The following is a 16788-nucleotide window of genomic DNA, read 5'->3' as shown; positions in this document are numbered from 1 at the left end:
TAACCTTATCAAGAATCCCAATAGATTCCCCAGTTATAAAATTGCCAAATAAAACTGATAGCATTTCAGAATTACAGGAGTCTTGGGATTGTAATGTTCCTTAGCTAAATCCATCAACTCTTGAAAGGTTTTAGTATTCCATGCCGCAGGGAAAGTCAGGCTCCTAATAATTGAAAAAGCTGCAGGTTCACAAGCTGTCAGGAGAGTTAGTCATTTCTTTTCATCTGCACCAATGTCATTTGCCTGAAAAAAAAGCACATTCTTTTAACATTCCAGTCCCAGATTTTGATGACAGAATGAAATGAATCAAGCTTCCCAAATAGCGGCACGATGCTTGAAACTCTTATCCCAAATCAAAAACGACCGTCGCAGGCGAATTTCTTCAAGACTGCACTTTCTTCTCCTGTCATCACTGAAATAACTCCACAGAGGACAGTACCTTGTCACCAAGTTGCACTTTATTCACGTGTGGAGTCCTTGACACTGGTCCAGCTCCCTCCTATTGGGCTGAACTAATTCAAATCACTTTAGTTTGCATGTGAGAGAATGCATATGTGCATCTGCTGGGGCTTGCGAGAGGATGCGTGTGTGAGAATGTCTGTGTGAGAGATTGAGTGTGTGTTTGTGTGAATGCAAAAAGATGCGTATTTGTGTGTCTATGAGAGACTGCATGTGTGAGTGTATGAGAGAGCATGTATGTTTGTGTGCATGAGAGAGAGAGAGAGAGAGAGAGACTATGCGTGTGTTTGGTTTGTTTGAGTTTGTGCGAGAGGATGTATGTTTGAGTTTTTGTGTGTGAGAGCGTATATGTGAGAAACAATGCAAGGGTGCATGTGTTTGTGTGAGAGTGTTTGTGACAGACAGAGAGTGTGTGTGTTTGTATGAGAAAGAGTCTGTGCATGTGCATGCAAGAAGATGTATGCATGAGAGAGGATGTGTGTGTAAGAGTGTATGCAACAGGATGTGTATGTGTAGATGTAAGGGATGTGTATGTGAGATAATTTGTTTGTTTATGTAGGTGTGTGAGAGAGAGAAAGTGTGTGTGGAATAGGATGTGTGTGTATGCAAAAATGTGCATGAGAGAATGTATGTAAGTGTCTGTATATATGTGAGAGGATGTATGTCTATGTGTACGAGAGAGAGTATGTGTCTATGAGAGAGCTGCTTGAGTTTGTATGTGAGTGAGAGAGATTGTGTGTTTGTGTGAGAGAGGGTATATGTGAGTGTTTTTCTGTGTGAGACAAGATGTGTGTGTGTGAAAGAGAGACTATGTAAGAGAGTGGATGTGTAAGTATGTAGCTGTGTTAGTGTAAATATGTGTGTGTGCAAGAGAATGTGTGTGTGTATGTGAGACAGTATGTCTGTGTGCAAAAGGATAAGTGTGTGTGACAGTTATGTGTGTGCATGTGAGAGAAGGTATGTATGTTTATAAGAGAGTGTGTGTCTGTTTGATCAGTTTGAGTGAAGTGCACAGATATTCATTTCAGGCCTGATTTGTTGGACACGTGTCAGACAGTGATATCCAGTAGCAGTGCCCAGAGCCCAAAGGTATGAACATGTTATTTAAACTTTGAATCATATGATTATTAAAAAACCCTGATTGGAACTGATTTCGTAGAAATGTCATCATTTTACAGAAGGGCACACATATGAAAGAAACACATCTATTTGATTCTTTATAATAATTCTCCCAGGATGTATATTGTGAGGAAGGTAATGTGCTATGGTCATCTCCCAGGCATCTACAAATACCACGTTGATACCTGTGAACATCTTCCTCATCACTGAATCAATCTGATAAGCGTACCAGTCACTGTAATAGGGAACGAGCTGTGGGGGGTTTTCCCGGACATTGGCCGTCTTTATTACAACCAGTGTATCCGGATTCCTGTCGAGTAACTGGAGAATCGATCTCCTGACATTCTGTATTCTTCGAATATAGACTTCAAGAGGAAATGGGGTGAAATGGGCCATTAGGGTAATGGCTATAACTGTGTTTTGTCCTCCTCTAATTTCATCCAGTACATTTGAAACATAACGCAGGTGTCTTGGAAAGGTGCGGAATTGGATGGGAAGACCATGAGGGAGAAATTCTACCACAATGTTGTTCTCCACGTTCACTGCAAGATGAGGACCAATCTTGATAGGATTACCAAGATCCAATGTTTTGAGACCTGAAACACAGAAAATAGAATTGCATTACATTCTAACCCACAGCATTGCTGATGTTAATGGACTTAAAACGGCTCTCTACTGTAGACAGCAGATCTCAAAATTTGTCTGCATGTTTTTCAGTCTGCTGTTCTAATGCATGAGTTACAGACATGAAATGTACAGCAGTATCATGCAGCAAACACAGACAAGCTGAGAAATAGGTACATACCTCCTGTATCTCATTAATTTGCTTTCAGCTATTGTATGACAATTTACATTTCCTCCCCTTAATCTCAAGTGCCATTCTGCATTGAAGAGACAGCTGATTGCTGACCTGTTCCCAATGTTCTAACGACGTCACAGTAACAGGTTAATAGTGTCAGATATTTTTTTCCTCTTCCCTGTAAAAGAATAGTTCTGAGGGCGTGAACAGAAATTAGAAACTAACTTTGTGGATTCACAGAGGTGAGAGCATCTGGGAGACCTTCATTATTAATTAGGCAACATTCAATCAGAATTTATTCAGAGTCAATTAAATGAATCAGTTACTGATCACACAAAGAAAATTTCTACCTACACCAGGTGAACATATCGAACAAAAAAAATCTATATTTTTGCAAGTCTCAATCTGCAGTTCCAAAGCAACATAATTTCTTTCCTCAGAAGTAGAGTCTAACCAGAATCAAAATATTCACTGTATTTCTCTCCACAGATGCTGCTGTACCTTGGCTTTCTCCAGCGCACTCTGTTTGCAGCAAAATGATTAACAGAGACTGGATCAGATATTGACACATGATCCAGTCAGGGAGAGGACAGTAATGGACGAGGAATGGAGTTAGTGGCCTGAAAGTGACAGCAAAACACATGAATGAGACAAATTATCAACTTGAACGAGGAGGGGAAGGAATTCACAAAGTGAGAGAGAGCAGGAATGAGGGCTATGGTTATGTCACCGTCAGAATTACTCCAGACCAACTGTTAGAACTGCTTTAATCTATTAGTAAGTTTGCAGATGACACCAAAATTGAAGGTGTAGTGGACAGCAAAGAGGGTTACCTCAGATTACAACAGGATCTGGACCAGATGGGCCAATGGGCTGAGAAGTGGCAGATGGAGTTTAATTCAGATAAATGCGAGGTACTGCAGTTTGGGAAAGCAAATCTTAGCAGGACTTATACATTTCATGGTAAGGTCCTAGGGAGTGTGGCTGAACAAAGAGATCTTGGAGTGCAGGTTCATAACTCCTTGAAAGTGGAGTCGCAGGGAGATAGGATAGTGAAGAAAGTGTTTGGTATGCTTTCCTTTATTGGTCAGAATATTGAGTACAGGAGTTGGGAGCTGAAAATGTGTTGCAGGAAAACGCAGCAGGTCAGGCAGCTTATGCCCGAAACGTCGAATCTCCTGTTCCTTGGATGCTGCCTGACCTGCTGTGCTTTTCCAGCAACACATTTTCAGCTCTGATCTCCAGCATCTGCAGACCTCACTTTCTCCTACAGGAGTTGGGAGGTCATGTTGCGGTTGCTAATATTCCAGGGCATATTGATATTAAAAAGGAGTAGGTGTTGTGTGTGCTGAAAAACATTCAAGTAATATGTCGCCAGGGGCAGATAGGATCTATCTCAGGATACTGAGGGAGATAAGGGAGACGATTGCTGGGGCCTGATAGAGATGTTTGTATCTTCTTCAGCCACAGGTAAGGTCCCAGGGGCTGGTGAATAGCCAACGTTGTTCCTTTGTTTAAGAAGGACAACAGGTATAATCCAGGAAATTATAGGCTGGTGAGTCTTACATCAGTGGCCAGACAATTCTTGGACATTATTCTTAGGGAGACAATTTACTCGCATTTGGAAGACAATTGACTTATTAGGAATAGTCAGCATGGCTTCGTATGGGGGAATTCTTGTCCCACAAATTTCATTGAGGTTTTTGAGGAAGTGAGAAAGTTGATTGATGAGGGTAGTGGAGGTTATCTGCATGGATTTTACTAAGGCATTTGACAAGGTCCGTCATTGTAGGCTTGTCCAGAAGATTTGGTCACATGGGATCGACTGTGAGTCAATAAGCTGGTTACAAAATTGACTTGGTCATAGAAGACAGTGGATACTTTTAACAAATTAAAAAGTACGATTGACAAATTTCAGATGTCATATATGCATTTAATTTATAATCTATGCTACAGACACGATAATAAAGAAAGATAGACAAGTCAACTGATAGAGATAGGCTAACAGATGGACAGGTGGATGGAAGCACATAAGGTCATACAGACAGATTTTCAAATTAGTACAAAATGATAGAAACTAACAGAAAGACACAATAATTGCCTAACCTGGAACCATTTGTATCAAGTATTCAAACCACTGACGCATAGTGGAATCTCCAAACAGATAAACTCTTTTTTGACGAAGACAGTCTGTCATTTTTGCAGGAGTGTCAAAGTGATAGATATTGCAGGTCATTGACATCCATCGGTCCTTATAATAAAAACCAGATGGTGATACAATGGGCTGTCCCCGGACACATTTTCCAAGAGCCGGAGCTGAAAGTAAAGGGAAAAAGACAGAAAAATTACGATGCACTACACCTTCAGTTATCAATATATTTTCATTATTTTAATCATAGATTCCATGGTAGTAGCAATCCCAAGAGGACCATGAGCGGGTGCTACAGGAAGTACACATGCACAGTGAGAAAACTAATCTGAGTAATATTCTGAACAAGGCTGTGTCAGTGGGTAAATACACCACTTGTTGTCACTGAGCTGTCATGAGAAGGAAGTCCCACTGTTAATGCTTGGTCTGCACTGGGAGAGCTCAGCTCAGTTGGGTGATGGTGAGGCCACTACACAGGATAAATGTGGAAAATGTGATCATGTTCCATTAAATATAGCATGCTGTGTATACGGCTATCTGTTAGACTGTTTAACTTTCTCCATAAAAGAAAAGAGGAAATAAAATGTGAAAGTAACAGCTCTTTCCCACATCCTAACCACTGGCTTCTTTGAATTAGTCCCCAGTCCAAGTTCTTGTCACTGGCAATAGCAAGTACACACTGTGCATTGCCCCTTCCCCTATCTCATCCCAGATCCAACTCTGCAACTTGGCACCTGTCCTACCAGTCCATCTTCCTTCCCACCTATCCATTCCACCCTTTCCCTGACCTATCATCATCACTCCCACCCCCATCTACCTATCACTTCCCCTGCTACCTTATCCCATCCCCACCCCACCCTCTTATTTATCTCTCAGCCCCCTTCCCACACCCCCACCACTTCCTGATGACCAAAACATCGATTCTTCTGTTCCTCATCTGCTCCCTGACCTGCTGTGCTTTTCCAGTGCAACACTTTTTGACTGTCCTTGTTATCCTTGCCATAAAACATCAAGAATATGAACACTTTCTGGCATATCTCTGCTGATTATGTATTCAGTCCATAACCCTGTAATGCACACACTTCTGCATCAATTTTGAATAACCCAAGCATATTTTACATCTAAAGCTGTGTTCTGTAATTCTTGATGTATAAAAGCACTTTTGCACAGGAAAAAACATTAATGGATTCCAAAGATTAATGAAGTACTTCACTGAAATTTCTGTCGATTTATTTTGCAGTGTAAGCCTCTTAGTTGGATTCTATCTTTTATCCTCACCCATCTTCTGCATAATATCAACCTTCTTCATCATTCTGAAGAAGGGCTACTGACTCCAAAGTGTTCACTCTGCTTTCTGTCCACAGATTCTGCCAGACCTGCTGAGTTTCTCCATCAATTTCTGTGTCCACAGTTATTTCTAGTCTATATTAATGATTTTGAGGCAAGTGAATATGGCCAGATTTGTGAATGACAAACATATGAAGGCATCTGATGAGGATGACAGAAAAGAGTCTGCAGAGGGATATAGACAAGTTAAGGGAGTGGACACAAATATGGCAGCTGGAATATAATGTGAAAAATGTGATTTGGAACTTTGGCAGGAAGCATAGAGAAGCTGAATATCTTTTTTTATTCATTTGTGGGAACTGAGCGTTACTGTCTGTCCAGCATTTATTATTTAAATGGAGAAAGACTGCAGAAAGCTGTAGCACAGATGAGTTGGGGCTCTTCATGCATAAATAAGAAAAAGATGGTTTATAATTTTAGCTGGTAATTGGGAAGGCAAATGGAAAGTTGACACTTATACCAAAAGGGAATGACGTCCAGAAATCAAAGTGTAAAAACTTCTTGCTCAATCTATTCAAGACATTCATTAGACCACACCTGGAATAGTGTGCACAGTTTTAATTCCCTTATCTAAGGAAAGATATACTGGCACTAGAAGCAGTCCAGAGAAGGTTCATTAGGTCAATCCAGGGTCTGGGGAAGAAATTGAGGAGGTTGGGCCGATACTCATTGGAGTTTACAAGAGTAAAAAATGACATTATTGAAACATGCTTTGGAGATTTAGATTCTTTGGAGATTTCACCAGAGTAGATGTAGAGAGGTTGTGTCCCCTTGTGGAAAAAAGCTAGAACTAGAGGACATATTCTCAGAGTTAGGGACTGCACACTTAGAACAGAGGTGGTAACAGAGTGAATCTATCAAATTATTTCCCACAGAAGACATCACTAATTATAGTAAAGGCTGTGGGAGACAAAATATTATTTGGTTCGGGCATCAAGGGTTACTGGAGTAAGGCAGGAAAGTGGAGTTGAGGATTATGAGATCAGTCATGATCTCATTGAATGGCAGAGCAAACTCAATGGGCAGAATGGCCTACACTTCTGGTCTACACCTGACAGTCTTACAGCAGGTTTAACCTTCTGATTGTTATTTCTATCCTACTGAGATTGCTGTGCGATTGGCCAGAGACACAGACCTGGGAAGTTTGTCCTACGCTTACCCTTGCTTTACACACAGACCTTTTAGAGATTTTTACAGCTGGTGTAAAGCTTGCTGAGGTGTTTAACTGTTATAAATCCATTGGTGATCATGCCAGCACCAGCAGCAATGCTAATCACCCTCTCCCTCAACAGACCGTGGTCAGCACCCCTTCCCAAGCCAGAGATGGTGTTAACTGCTCTGGCCCTTCTGAACAATGACAGTGTTATAAAGGAACATGAGAACACTAGTAGGCTATTTAACCCTTTGAGCCCTTTTTCCTATTCAGTGAGACTATGGTTGATCCGTGGCCTAATATGACACAACTGACTTTGGCACATATCTCTTAATACCTTCGCATAACAAAACTTTATCTATCTCAGATTTAAGATTAACAATTGATCCTGAATTCATTGAGCTTTGTGGAAGAGAATTCCAAATATCTACTCCTATTTGCATGTTGAAATGCTTCCAAACATCTCTCCTGAATGGTCCTTCCCTCATTCTGGCACTATGCCCCTAGTTCGAGAAGGCCCAGGCAGTGTAAATAGGTTATCTACATTTACCCTGTCTTTTCCTGTTAATATATTGAAGACTTTAATCAGATCACCCCTCAACCTTCTGAATTCTAGAGAAAATATCCACGGGGTTTGTGTAATGTTTCCTCAAACATATTCCCTGCAACCCAGGTATCATTCTTGTATACCAATGTTAAGACAAAACAGGCTTATGAGAAAAGTTAAGTTCTGGAGGAGAAAGACAGATAAATCCACTACATTTCAAGCAAGAAACCAAAATGGGAAACTGGTGGGTTCTGTGTATTGATTCACAGTCATCTGTGATGATGGCCTACTGCTTGGCTTTGGAGACTGTTATTCCATATGGGCCAGCAGCAGGCAGGTGAAGGGCTATTGCCTGAAACGTCGATTTTCCTGCTCCTCGGATGCTGCCTGACCTGCTGTGCTTTTCCATCACCACTCTAATCTCGACTCTGATTTCCAGAACCTGCAGTCCTCACTTTTGCCCAGGAGGGGGCAGGTGGCAATAGTTTAGTTTGGAATTACGTGTGGCATGGACTTGTTGGAGTGAAGTGTCTGTTTCCGTGCTGTGGCTCTATGACTCTCTCAGATTTTATGGAAACTCTAAGGAAGATTTTGAATACAAGGAGAATCACATCTCTGAGGTTCTAATTGGTGTGATCTAACTTAAATCCCTGGAAACAACTTGAAATAAAGTTCATTAACCCTTTGGAATTCAATATCATTTTGTTGAGGCCAGTAATGGAAGGTTGGACAATTTTAACAATTTGCCTCTGGGACCAGTTCATGTTTACTCAGGATTACATTCAGTTCTGAAGAAGGGTCACTGGATCTGAAACGTTAACTCTGATTTCTCTCCACAACTGCTGCCAGACCTGCTGAGACTTGCCAGCAATTTCTGTTTTTGTTTCAGATTTCCATCATCTGAAGTTCTTTCACTTTTTTCCTTAATGGCGTATTGTGTAGTAACCTCGAGACAATACAACGCTTTCTAGTCCTCACTAACTTTTTCACACATTTATCCTGTGGTTTTTGCTGTTTCAAGCTTTCATTTTACTGCAACTTTTCCAGTCCAGACTGACTGAGTGCAGCTTCAGCTGCAACTGTCACAGAGGCTGACTGTCTTTTTAACACTGACACACTCTTATAGTGACAACTCACTTATTGTCTGAAGAACATCTTTTTTCTTTACGGATCATTTAGATCCTTTCTCCCAATAGTTTATTCAGATTTGAAGACAGGAATCTGTATTCCCAAACACCAGGTTGTATGGGGCAGCACTCTCTGTGCAGCTTGCTACTACTTTGGAAGTGATGAGAGTAAAACTTCTGGCACCAATCTTTCTTTTAATGTTAGTCTGTGATGCTTACCAGTATTAAGTGATGAAGGGTTAATCATAATAAGTTTTTTGCAAAAAGGCCTGAATTTGAGTAACAAGTGGTGGTTTATAACACATAATAACAGGTTATATTAGCTTCAGATTAACTACAGCTAACTGGTGAACTCTATTGTAAAATGTAAAAGACATTGTTGTTTCTGGAAGGATACAGCTGTGTTTATGCAACATGATTGTAGATTGTTGAGCTAGTGATTTGCAACTGGCTTGCTGCTCCCCGAGACAATCATTTATATATCAATGGGAGGAGCTATCCCAAAGGTTCAGAGTTAACCCCTTCAGTTCAACTACCTTGTATGACAATTCATACTTCCTCTGATATACCAAATCTACAATTCCACATTTATAAATGTATGATTAACTTACTTGGTTGAGGTGAAGGCTCTACCATTATGTATCCTGTGCCACTGGGTAATATGCGCTGCTTGAGGTTGATACGACTGTAGATATAAATATATTAATGTAACAAGTGACTGTAGACAGGAGATAGCCCAATAATATGTTTTGCTCTGTTATTTCTCAAACCAATAGTGACAATTTGAATTTTACAGTTACCACTGATCCACTAAATTCTATAAATGAATTGCCAGCCTCTTGTCCCTAACCAACATTCCCAGTGTAAACAGCAGTCATCACCCAGAACCAGCTTCACTGGGTGTGTCATTTCATTCACAAACCTGACACCAACTTCCTGAGCAACTGCTTTTGTCTGGACATCACGGCAAGAGATTCCCAGGAGAGTAGAGAAGGTGCTTCAGAGATATTATTGAAGCATGATCTGAAGAGATTCTCAATGAGCCTAGCTCACTATCACTCAGAATGGAGAACAGGCTTTCAGGGAAGCAATGAGTGATTGAACAGACTTCAATCAGAGAATGTTGAAGCCAAAGTCAAGGCAGTGGACAGAGTCCACAACACCCTCTGAGTAACTCAACTATTCAACCCTTCAAACACCAAGATCATAGAGTTTGCAGATCATACATCAGACTGGTCAGCCCTCTTAGAATGTACTGAAACAAAGACAGAAATTGCTGGAAGAGCTTAACAGGTCTGGCAGGATCAGTATTGAGGAAGGGTCCCAGACTGGAAAACTTTGAATAACTGATTTCCCTCCACAGATGCTGCCAGACTTCATGGAATCACGACAGTGTGGAAACAGGCCATTCAGTTCAACAAATCCATATCGATTCTCTCAACCAGACCTATACTTTCCCTGTAGCCTGATATTACACCTAAGCTACACATCCCTGTACATTATGGACAATTTAACATGAACAATCCAGCTAACCTGCACATTTTTGGACTGTGGGAGGAAACCGGAACACCTGCTGGAAACCCAAACAGTCACAGAGAGGACGTGCAAACTTCATACAGTCAGTTGTCTGAAGGTGGAATTGAACCCAGGTACCTGGTGCTGTGAGGCAGCAGTGCTAACCATTGAGCCACCATGCCACCTGCTGAGCTTTTCCAGCAATTTCTGGTTTTGTTTCTGATCTACAACATTCACAGTTCTTTCAGTTTTATTTAGTATGTACTGAGCCAGGGTGAAAGCATGCCATTCTCAAGTCTGATGATTTACCCAACAGAGGTTGTGAAATGTCTTCAATCTGAATTTCTGATGGTGCTTCTCCAATAACATGAGGGAAATCATTGAACAAATGTGGTTCAATCAGCATGAATAACAAATAATGTACTGCGACTATACCATGTCTCTCATTTTATCAGAGTCAGTAACTGCTAGATAACCCATATTGACCCTTGTGTAGTAAAATGCCCCAAGGCTCTTCATCAAGCTATCACCAGAAGGAACATGATACCAAGTCACCAAAAGATATTCAGGGTCAGGGAAGTGAAGAAAAGTTTAGCTGAGCAGGTTGGCATTAGGCAGCATTATAAAGCAGGAGGGAAAGGTAGCAAGGTGGATTGGAAGGAATTCTCAACCTTCTGGTCTGACAGCTGTTGGCACAGGCCCAAAGGATATGGAGCAGATGTAAAAGGCCATAATAAAGTCATGGAGTCTTACCATATATTGTCACATCTGTATGAAAACAAACACTAATTTATACTATTTATCGGTGCAGGTATCATTGTGTGATGGGTTCTTCCGAATCCATGACTCCTATGTAAGTACACAAACAATACAGTGAATCAACAAATCAGCAGGTCCAGGGATCAATGACTCAGATTTGGAAAAATGTGAGATCTTCGAGGATTACAGACTGGAGGAAGTGACAGAGCCAGAGAGAGGTGAGACAGCAGAAAGATTTGTACACCAGGACGTTAGCATGAATATTGTGGGAGTTTTGGGCAGGATTTTATTTATTTATGATTTTTGGGCATTGCTGAATGGGACAGAAATTATTTCTCATTTCTACTTGCCCTCAAGAGGGTGCGAGTGAGCTGTCTGCTTGCACTGCACAAGTCCATTTGGTGTAGGTACACACATGATGCTATTATGAAGGGAGTTTCAGGCATTTGACCCAGTGACTTTAAGGGAACAACATTTTAGCTCCAAGTCATCATTGTGCGTGTGGAAGTTGGAGAGGAATGTGCAGCTGGTGGTGTTACCATGTTTTTGCTGCCCTTGTTCTGCCCCAGGGGAGAGGTGTTTGGTTAGAAAGGGGTGTCAATAAGTGTTAGTAATTTACTGCAGTGCATCATGGCCAGTGGTGGAGAGTGGGAATGTTGAAGGGGCTGCATAAGGTGGCAAGCAAGCATGGTGCTTTGTGGTAGGTGGAGGTTCGTGAGTGTTTCTGGAGTTAGATGGAGAGTGTAAAGAATTGCCCCACACTCATGACTCGTAACTTGCAGATGATGAACTGGTTTTGAGGAGTCAGGAGGTGAGGTACTCACTGAAGCATTGGAGGAACAGTATTATTTGTTTAGTGCAGTACAATTGCTGGTCAATGGAAATGTCCAAAATGTTGAAAGTGAGGCCAATAGGAGTGCCGTTGAATTTAAAGGTCAGATAATATAACTGTCTCTTGTTGGAGATGCTCATTGCCTGGTATATGATTGTAATGAATGTTACTTGCCACTATCAACCTAAGCTTGTGATGATTCAGTTTATAGTGAGACCTCAATGTCCATCACCAAGACTGGCTTGGCAGAAGCACTGATGACCTCACTGGTCATGTCCTGTAGGACAGTAACTGCCAGTCTGCTTTTGGGGCAAATGGTGAGGGAATCTACACAATGGAAATATATACTTGACCTCACTGTCACCATTCTGCCCGCTGCCGATGCCCCTGTCCATGTGAGTACTTGGAGGAGAGACCAGGACACTGTTCTTGTGGAGATGAAATCCCATCTTCACATTTAGGATACTCTCCATGGTGTTGTGTGGCACTACCCATGCTAATTGGATAGATGTTGATCAGACCTAGCAACTCAAGACTGACTATTCATGAGCAGCTGTGAATGTGATGTAGCAGCAAAATTGGACTCAATCACAATCTGCACCCATACGTCTGTCATATTCCTCCAAAGCACCATTACCATCATGCTGGAGGATCAATCTTGGTTCATTGAAGACCAAAAAGGGCATGTCAGGAGCAGCAAAAGCATCTCAAAAAATGAGGTACATTGAAGCAAAAACACAGGAGTACTTGCATGTCAACCACAATAAACAGAAAGTGATAGACAAAGATAAGTGTTTCCACAATCAACAGATCTGACCTCAGCTCATCAATGATGGAGGAATCCAGTACATCAATGTAGCAGATAAGGGTGAAAGATTAATACAATCTTAACCCAGAAATACTGATTGGATGCACCTTGGCCTCATCTCGAAGTGCGCAGCAGGTCAGGCAGCATCCAAGGAGCAGGAGATTCGACGTTTCGGCATAAGCCCTTCGTCAGCTGCCTGACCTGCTGCGCTTTTCCAGCAACACATTTTCAGCTCTGATCTCCAGCATTTGCAGACCTCACTTTCTCCTCATCTCGAAGTGCCCAGCATCACAGATACCAGTTTTCAGCCAATTTGATTGACTCCTTCCGATATCAAGAACCAGCTGAAGGCACTAGATACTAAAAAGACGATGGAACTGGAAAGATTCTGGCAACAGTACTTAAAGCTTGTGCTCCGGTAATTGTCACAGCCCTAGTAAAGCTCCAGTACAGTGACAACGTTGGCATCTAGTGTATTCCTGTACATACAAAACAGACAAATCCAAGCTGGAAAATTACTGCTGCATCAGTCTGCCCTTGATCATCAGTAATGTGAAGGAAGGTGTTGTCAACTGTCCTAACAAGCAGCACTTTCTTTGTACTAACCTACTGACTGACACTCAGGAGGGAAACCTCTCTGCAGGTTGGAGTCATACCGAGGATAAAAGATAACGTTGAAGATCAATCATCTCAGCTCCAGTACATCTCTTCAGGAGTTCCTCTGGGCAGTTTCTTCAGCATAGCCATCTTAGCTTTTTCAACAATGTCCTTCCCTCCATCATGAGGTCAAAAGCAGGGAATGTTCACTGATAATTGCACAATGTTCATTCACAACTCCTCAGATACTGAACCTATCCATACCCATGCACAGTGCGACTGGATCATATCCAGGCTTGGCCTGGCAAATAGCATTCACACTATGTAAGTACCAGGCAATGGCCATCCCCAACGAGAGAGAATCTGACAATTCAATTGCATTGCCATAGCTGAATGCTCTAGTTTCGGTAACTTGGGGTCACTATTTACCAGGATCTGAACTGAGCAGGACTTTGCCTGTAGGGGCAGGCCAGAAGCTAGGAATTCTGCAACAAAGGACTTACTTCCTGACTTTCTCAAGTCAGTCGACCATCTACAAGGCATGAGTCAGGAATGTGATTGAATACTCTTCATGTGCCCTAATGAGTGTAGCTCTACCAACACTCAAAACATATGCACCATCCAAGACAAAGCAACTGCTTGATTGGTCCACATTCAGAAATATACATTTCCCCCAGTACCATGCTCAGGTTTTTTTGTTTCTTTTGTCTTTCTTTCCCTAACCTATATGCTTCCTCCTGTGTCTCTACGAGCTTCATCATGAAGGATGGTTTTTCGAATGATGTTTTATCCCTGCTGTTGATCCCCTGACTGTTGCTCACTGACAGTTTTTGCATTTTATCTCCTTGCTGACTCCCTGAGCTTTCTTAACACAGTCATGCTCTTAAATTGCTAAATCCCTTTTCTTTGAACATTTTTTTTCCATTTGAATCCATGCAGCTGCTCTCCATGTTGTATTCTGATCTGAGTTGTTCATTGTCACCAATCCTCCTTTATCAAAGCTGAGTCTAAGGCCTGTCTAGTTATTATTGATGGAGGATAAACAACTGGTGAGACTGAACAGAAGGGGTATTTTATTCTATAACAAGATAGTTTATTGCATGATAGCAATAAGATAATTTCCATTAAGTTCATACACATACTTACTAAGGACGACCCAGAGCTGCTCAAACCACATTCATTTCCCGAGGGAACACATGCAGATTTCAATGGCCACAATCCAAAGACTGTGAGATCATCAGATTGGGTGGAGGTCAATGCAATATCAACATTCCCCAACACTGACACTCCCGTACCACTGATGCTGTTGGACCCAACACTCATCCTCTTCATTGCCACCCCCTGGGGCTTGGCATCCCCTCTCTTTTTGTGGGACCTGACACAATCCACCACAATATCCAATCCCTGACATCAAGTTCTGTTTGTCCACAAGCTTGTACCGCTCCCTCAATCCAGGACCTGGGAAAACCCTGCAAACAGATCCAAATGCACCATTTTATTACTGGATCCCCCTCCTCCCTGGAACCCATACCCGACACCCAAAGGATTCATAACTCATGCCCCACTCATCCAGACCCAATATCCATTAGCCACCCTACATTACACACTCCAGAGACCCTACCTCCTTTCCAACCCAGCATCCTACCCATCTGGCACCCTACTTACCACGCACTATTGCACTCTTCCCACCTTGACACCTATTCTCCTTGTACCTGCTCCTCATGCACATCTTACATAGTTACAAGAGCTGCAGAGATTGTGCAGACCTATTCCTTAATACAAAAGAACATTAGGAACTGAGTGGCAAACTGGGTGTGATTGCTATTCCTCAGCAAATGAGGAATGGCAAACCTTCCTGATACCCTTCCTGATGAAGGGCTTACGCCCGAAACATCGATACCCTTGCGCCTCGGATGCTGCCTGACCTGCTGTGCTTTTCCAACACCACACTTTCGACTCTGATCTCCAGCATCTACAATCCACATTTTAATGTCACTGTGAAGCCTCTTCCAAGGATGCCTACCCTTGAAGAAGTTATCCTTCTCTTTCCCAAGGATCTTAGTGAGTCCCTCTCTCACTGCACCCCTTCCCCAGGTCATCTCCCCTGCCATTCTTGATGAAAAGCTTATGCCTGAAATGTCGATTCATCTGCTCCTCAGATGCTGCCTGACCTGCTGCATTTTTCTAGCACCACACTCTCGATTCCTCAGCAAATTCAGACCACTGTGTGCAGCAACACCATATGGACAGCATGGGATCAAAGGGATGCCTCGACAACACAACCCTCACAAGAGTATTTAGAGATGGTCAATAAATATTAGACTGGCCAGCAATGCCCAAATCCAATGAACATATCAAGTAAAGATGTGGATCAGTCCAATGAACTCTGCCAAGCTACACTTAGGACACTCTTAGATTTGTCTGAGGATAGTGTATGATAACTTGACTTTCAATTGTTGACAGTGAGCATGCAGGTGAACTTTCTTAATTTGATAACAGCTCCAAATCTTTGCACCTAAAAGGATATAAATACTGTATCCCAAAGTGAAGGTTACTTTCCAATGTTGAGAAGTCTGGTTCTGTGCTTCTCTATTAGAATCTGAGTCAGAAAGATGAATGAGAAAACAAAATAGCAATAAAAATACTCCAACTGACATACCTTTGGAAATAGCGCTTCTCTTCTCCCTTTAAGAGATTTTTTTCAAATCCTGCTAAGCCACGTTTGATACGAGCAGAGCAGGAAAAATTCTTTGGTTTGTAACAGAACCAGGGCTCCCCAGTCTTGGGATCAGTAAAGTCACAGAGTGGTTTAGATTGAGGCAAATAAAGATTACATTGAGTGGTCCGTAAGATATCCCCCTTCTTGAAGGTACTTTGAAAATAAACTCTTGAGATTCGTTCCTCACGTAGCCTTTTGAGTATTTGGATTCCTTCACTGGAATGAACCAATGAAATTGAGACTTCAACTTTCCCTGGCCATGATAAAGTAAAATTAATATAATAAATTCCATTTTGGTTATCTATAACAGTTCCTGCTGAACCAGCTTTTAAAGCTGGGGTGTGGATCCGAGCTTGGAGATAGTCACCCCCATATCGCTTTGGGTGACCATCAAAATCACTCATCTGCAGCATCACTTGTAGCTGATCCCCCACATAGAAAGTCTTTGCAGAATTTAAAATTACAAAGCGAACATATTCTGGGTCACTGCTTTTCAGAAAGGGCACAGCAGACTTGGGGGGCTTAGGCCATTCGATCATTTTCATAAGGGACATTCCCTCTGACTTTTCTTCAGGGGTGAAGCTGTGAATCTGGTAGCCACATTGTATCAGCCTGTCTGTCCAATGGGGATTTCTTGTCTCCACTTTCTGCATCATGGTGTGATTAAACTTTGGAACTGGATATCTTCTCCATTCGGACACAGATCCAGGAGTTGCAGTTTTATCGTACTATGAAGAAGAAAACCATTTTTCATAAATAACAGGGAATTCTTCAGAATTGCAGCATCTTAATCAAAGGATTACATACTTCAATGAGGTAGTGAGCATTAATTCATTCATTTGCTGCATGTTCAGCTCA

The 16788-nt window shown here is 41.9% G+C and overlaps 1 protein-coding gene across 1 annotated transcript; it reads right to left on the bottom strand.

The window, feature by feature from the left end:
* Positions 1 to 1548: 1548 nt before the first annotated feature.
* Positions 1549 to 16586, bottom strand: LOC132820644 (NXPE family member 3-like). Its single transcript, XM_060832845.1, has 4 exons — positions 15871 to 16586; positions 9312 to 9385; positions 4484 to 4693; positions 1549 to 2174 (listed from the first exon to the last, which is right to left on the bottom strand). Exons 1-4 carry the CDS (start codon positions 16584 to 16586, stop codon positions 1627 to 1629), a joined length of 1548 nt encoding a protein of 515 aa, XP_060688828.1. The 3' UTR covers positions 1549 to 1626.
* Between the last annotated feature and the right edge of the window lie 202 nt (positions 16587 to 16788).

Source organism: Hemiscyllium ocellatum, chromosome 12, assembly GCF_020745735.1.
Source record: "Hemiscyllium ocellatum isolate sHemOce1 chromosome 12, sHemOce1.pat.X.cur, whole genome shotgun sequence".
Taxonomy (NCBI): domain Eukaryota; kingdom Metazoa; phylum Chordata; class Chondrichthyes; order Orectolobiformes; family Hemiscylliidae; genus Hemiscyllium; species Hemiscyllium ocellatum.
The sequence above is the reverse complement of the archived record's forward strand: the minus strand, read 5'-3'. Positions and strand labels throughout refer to the sequence as shown.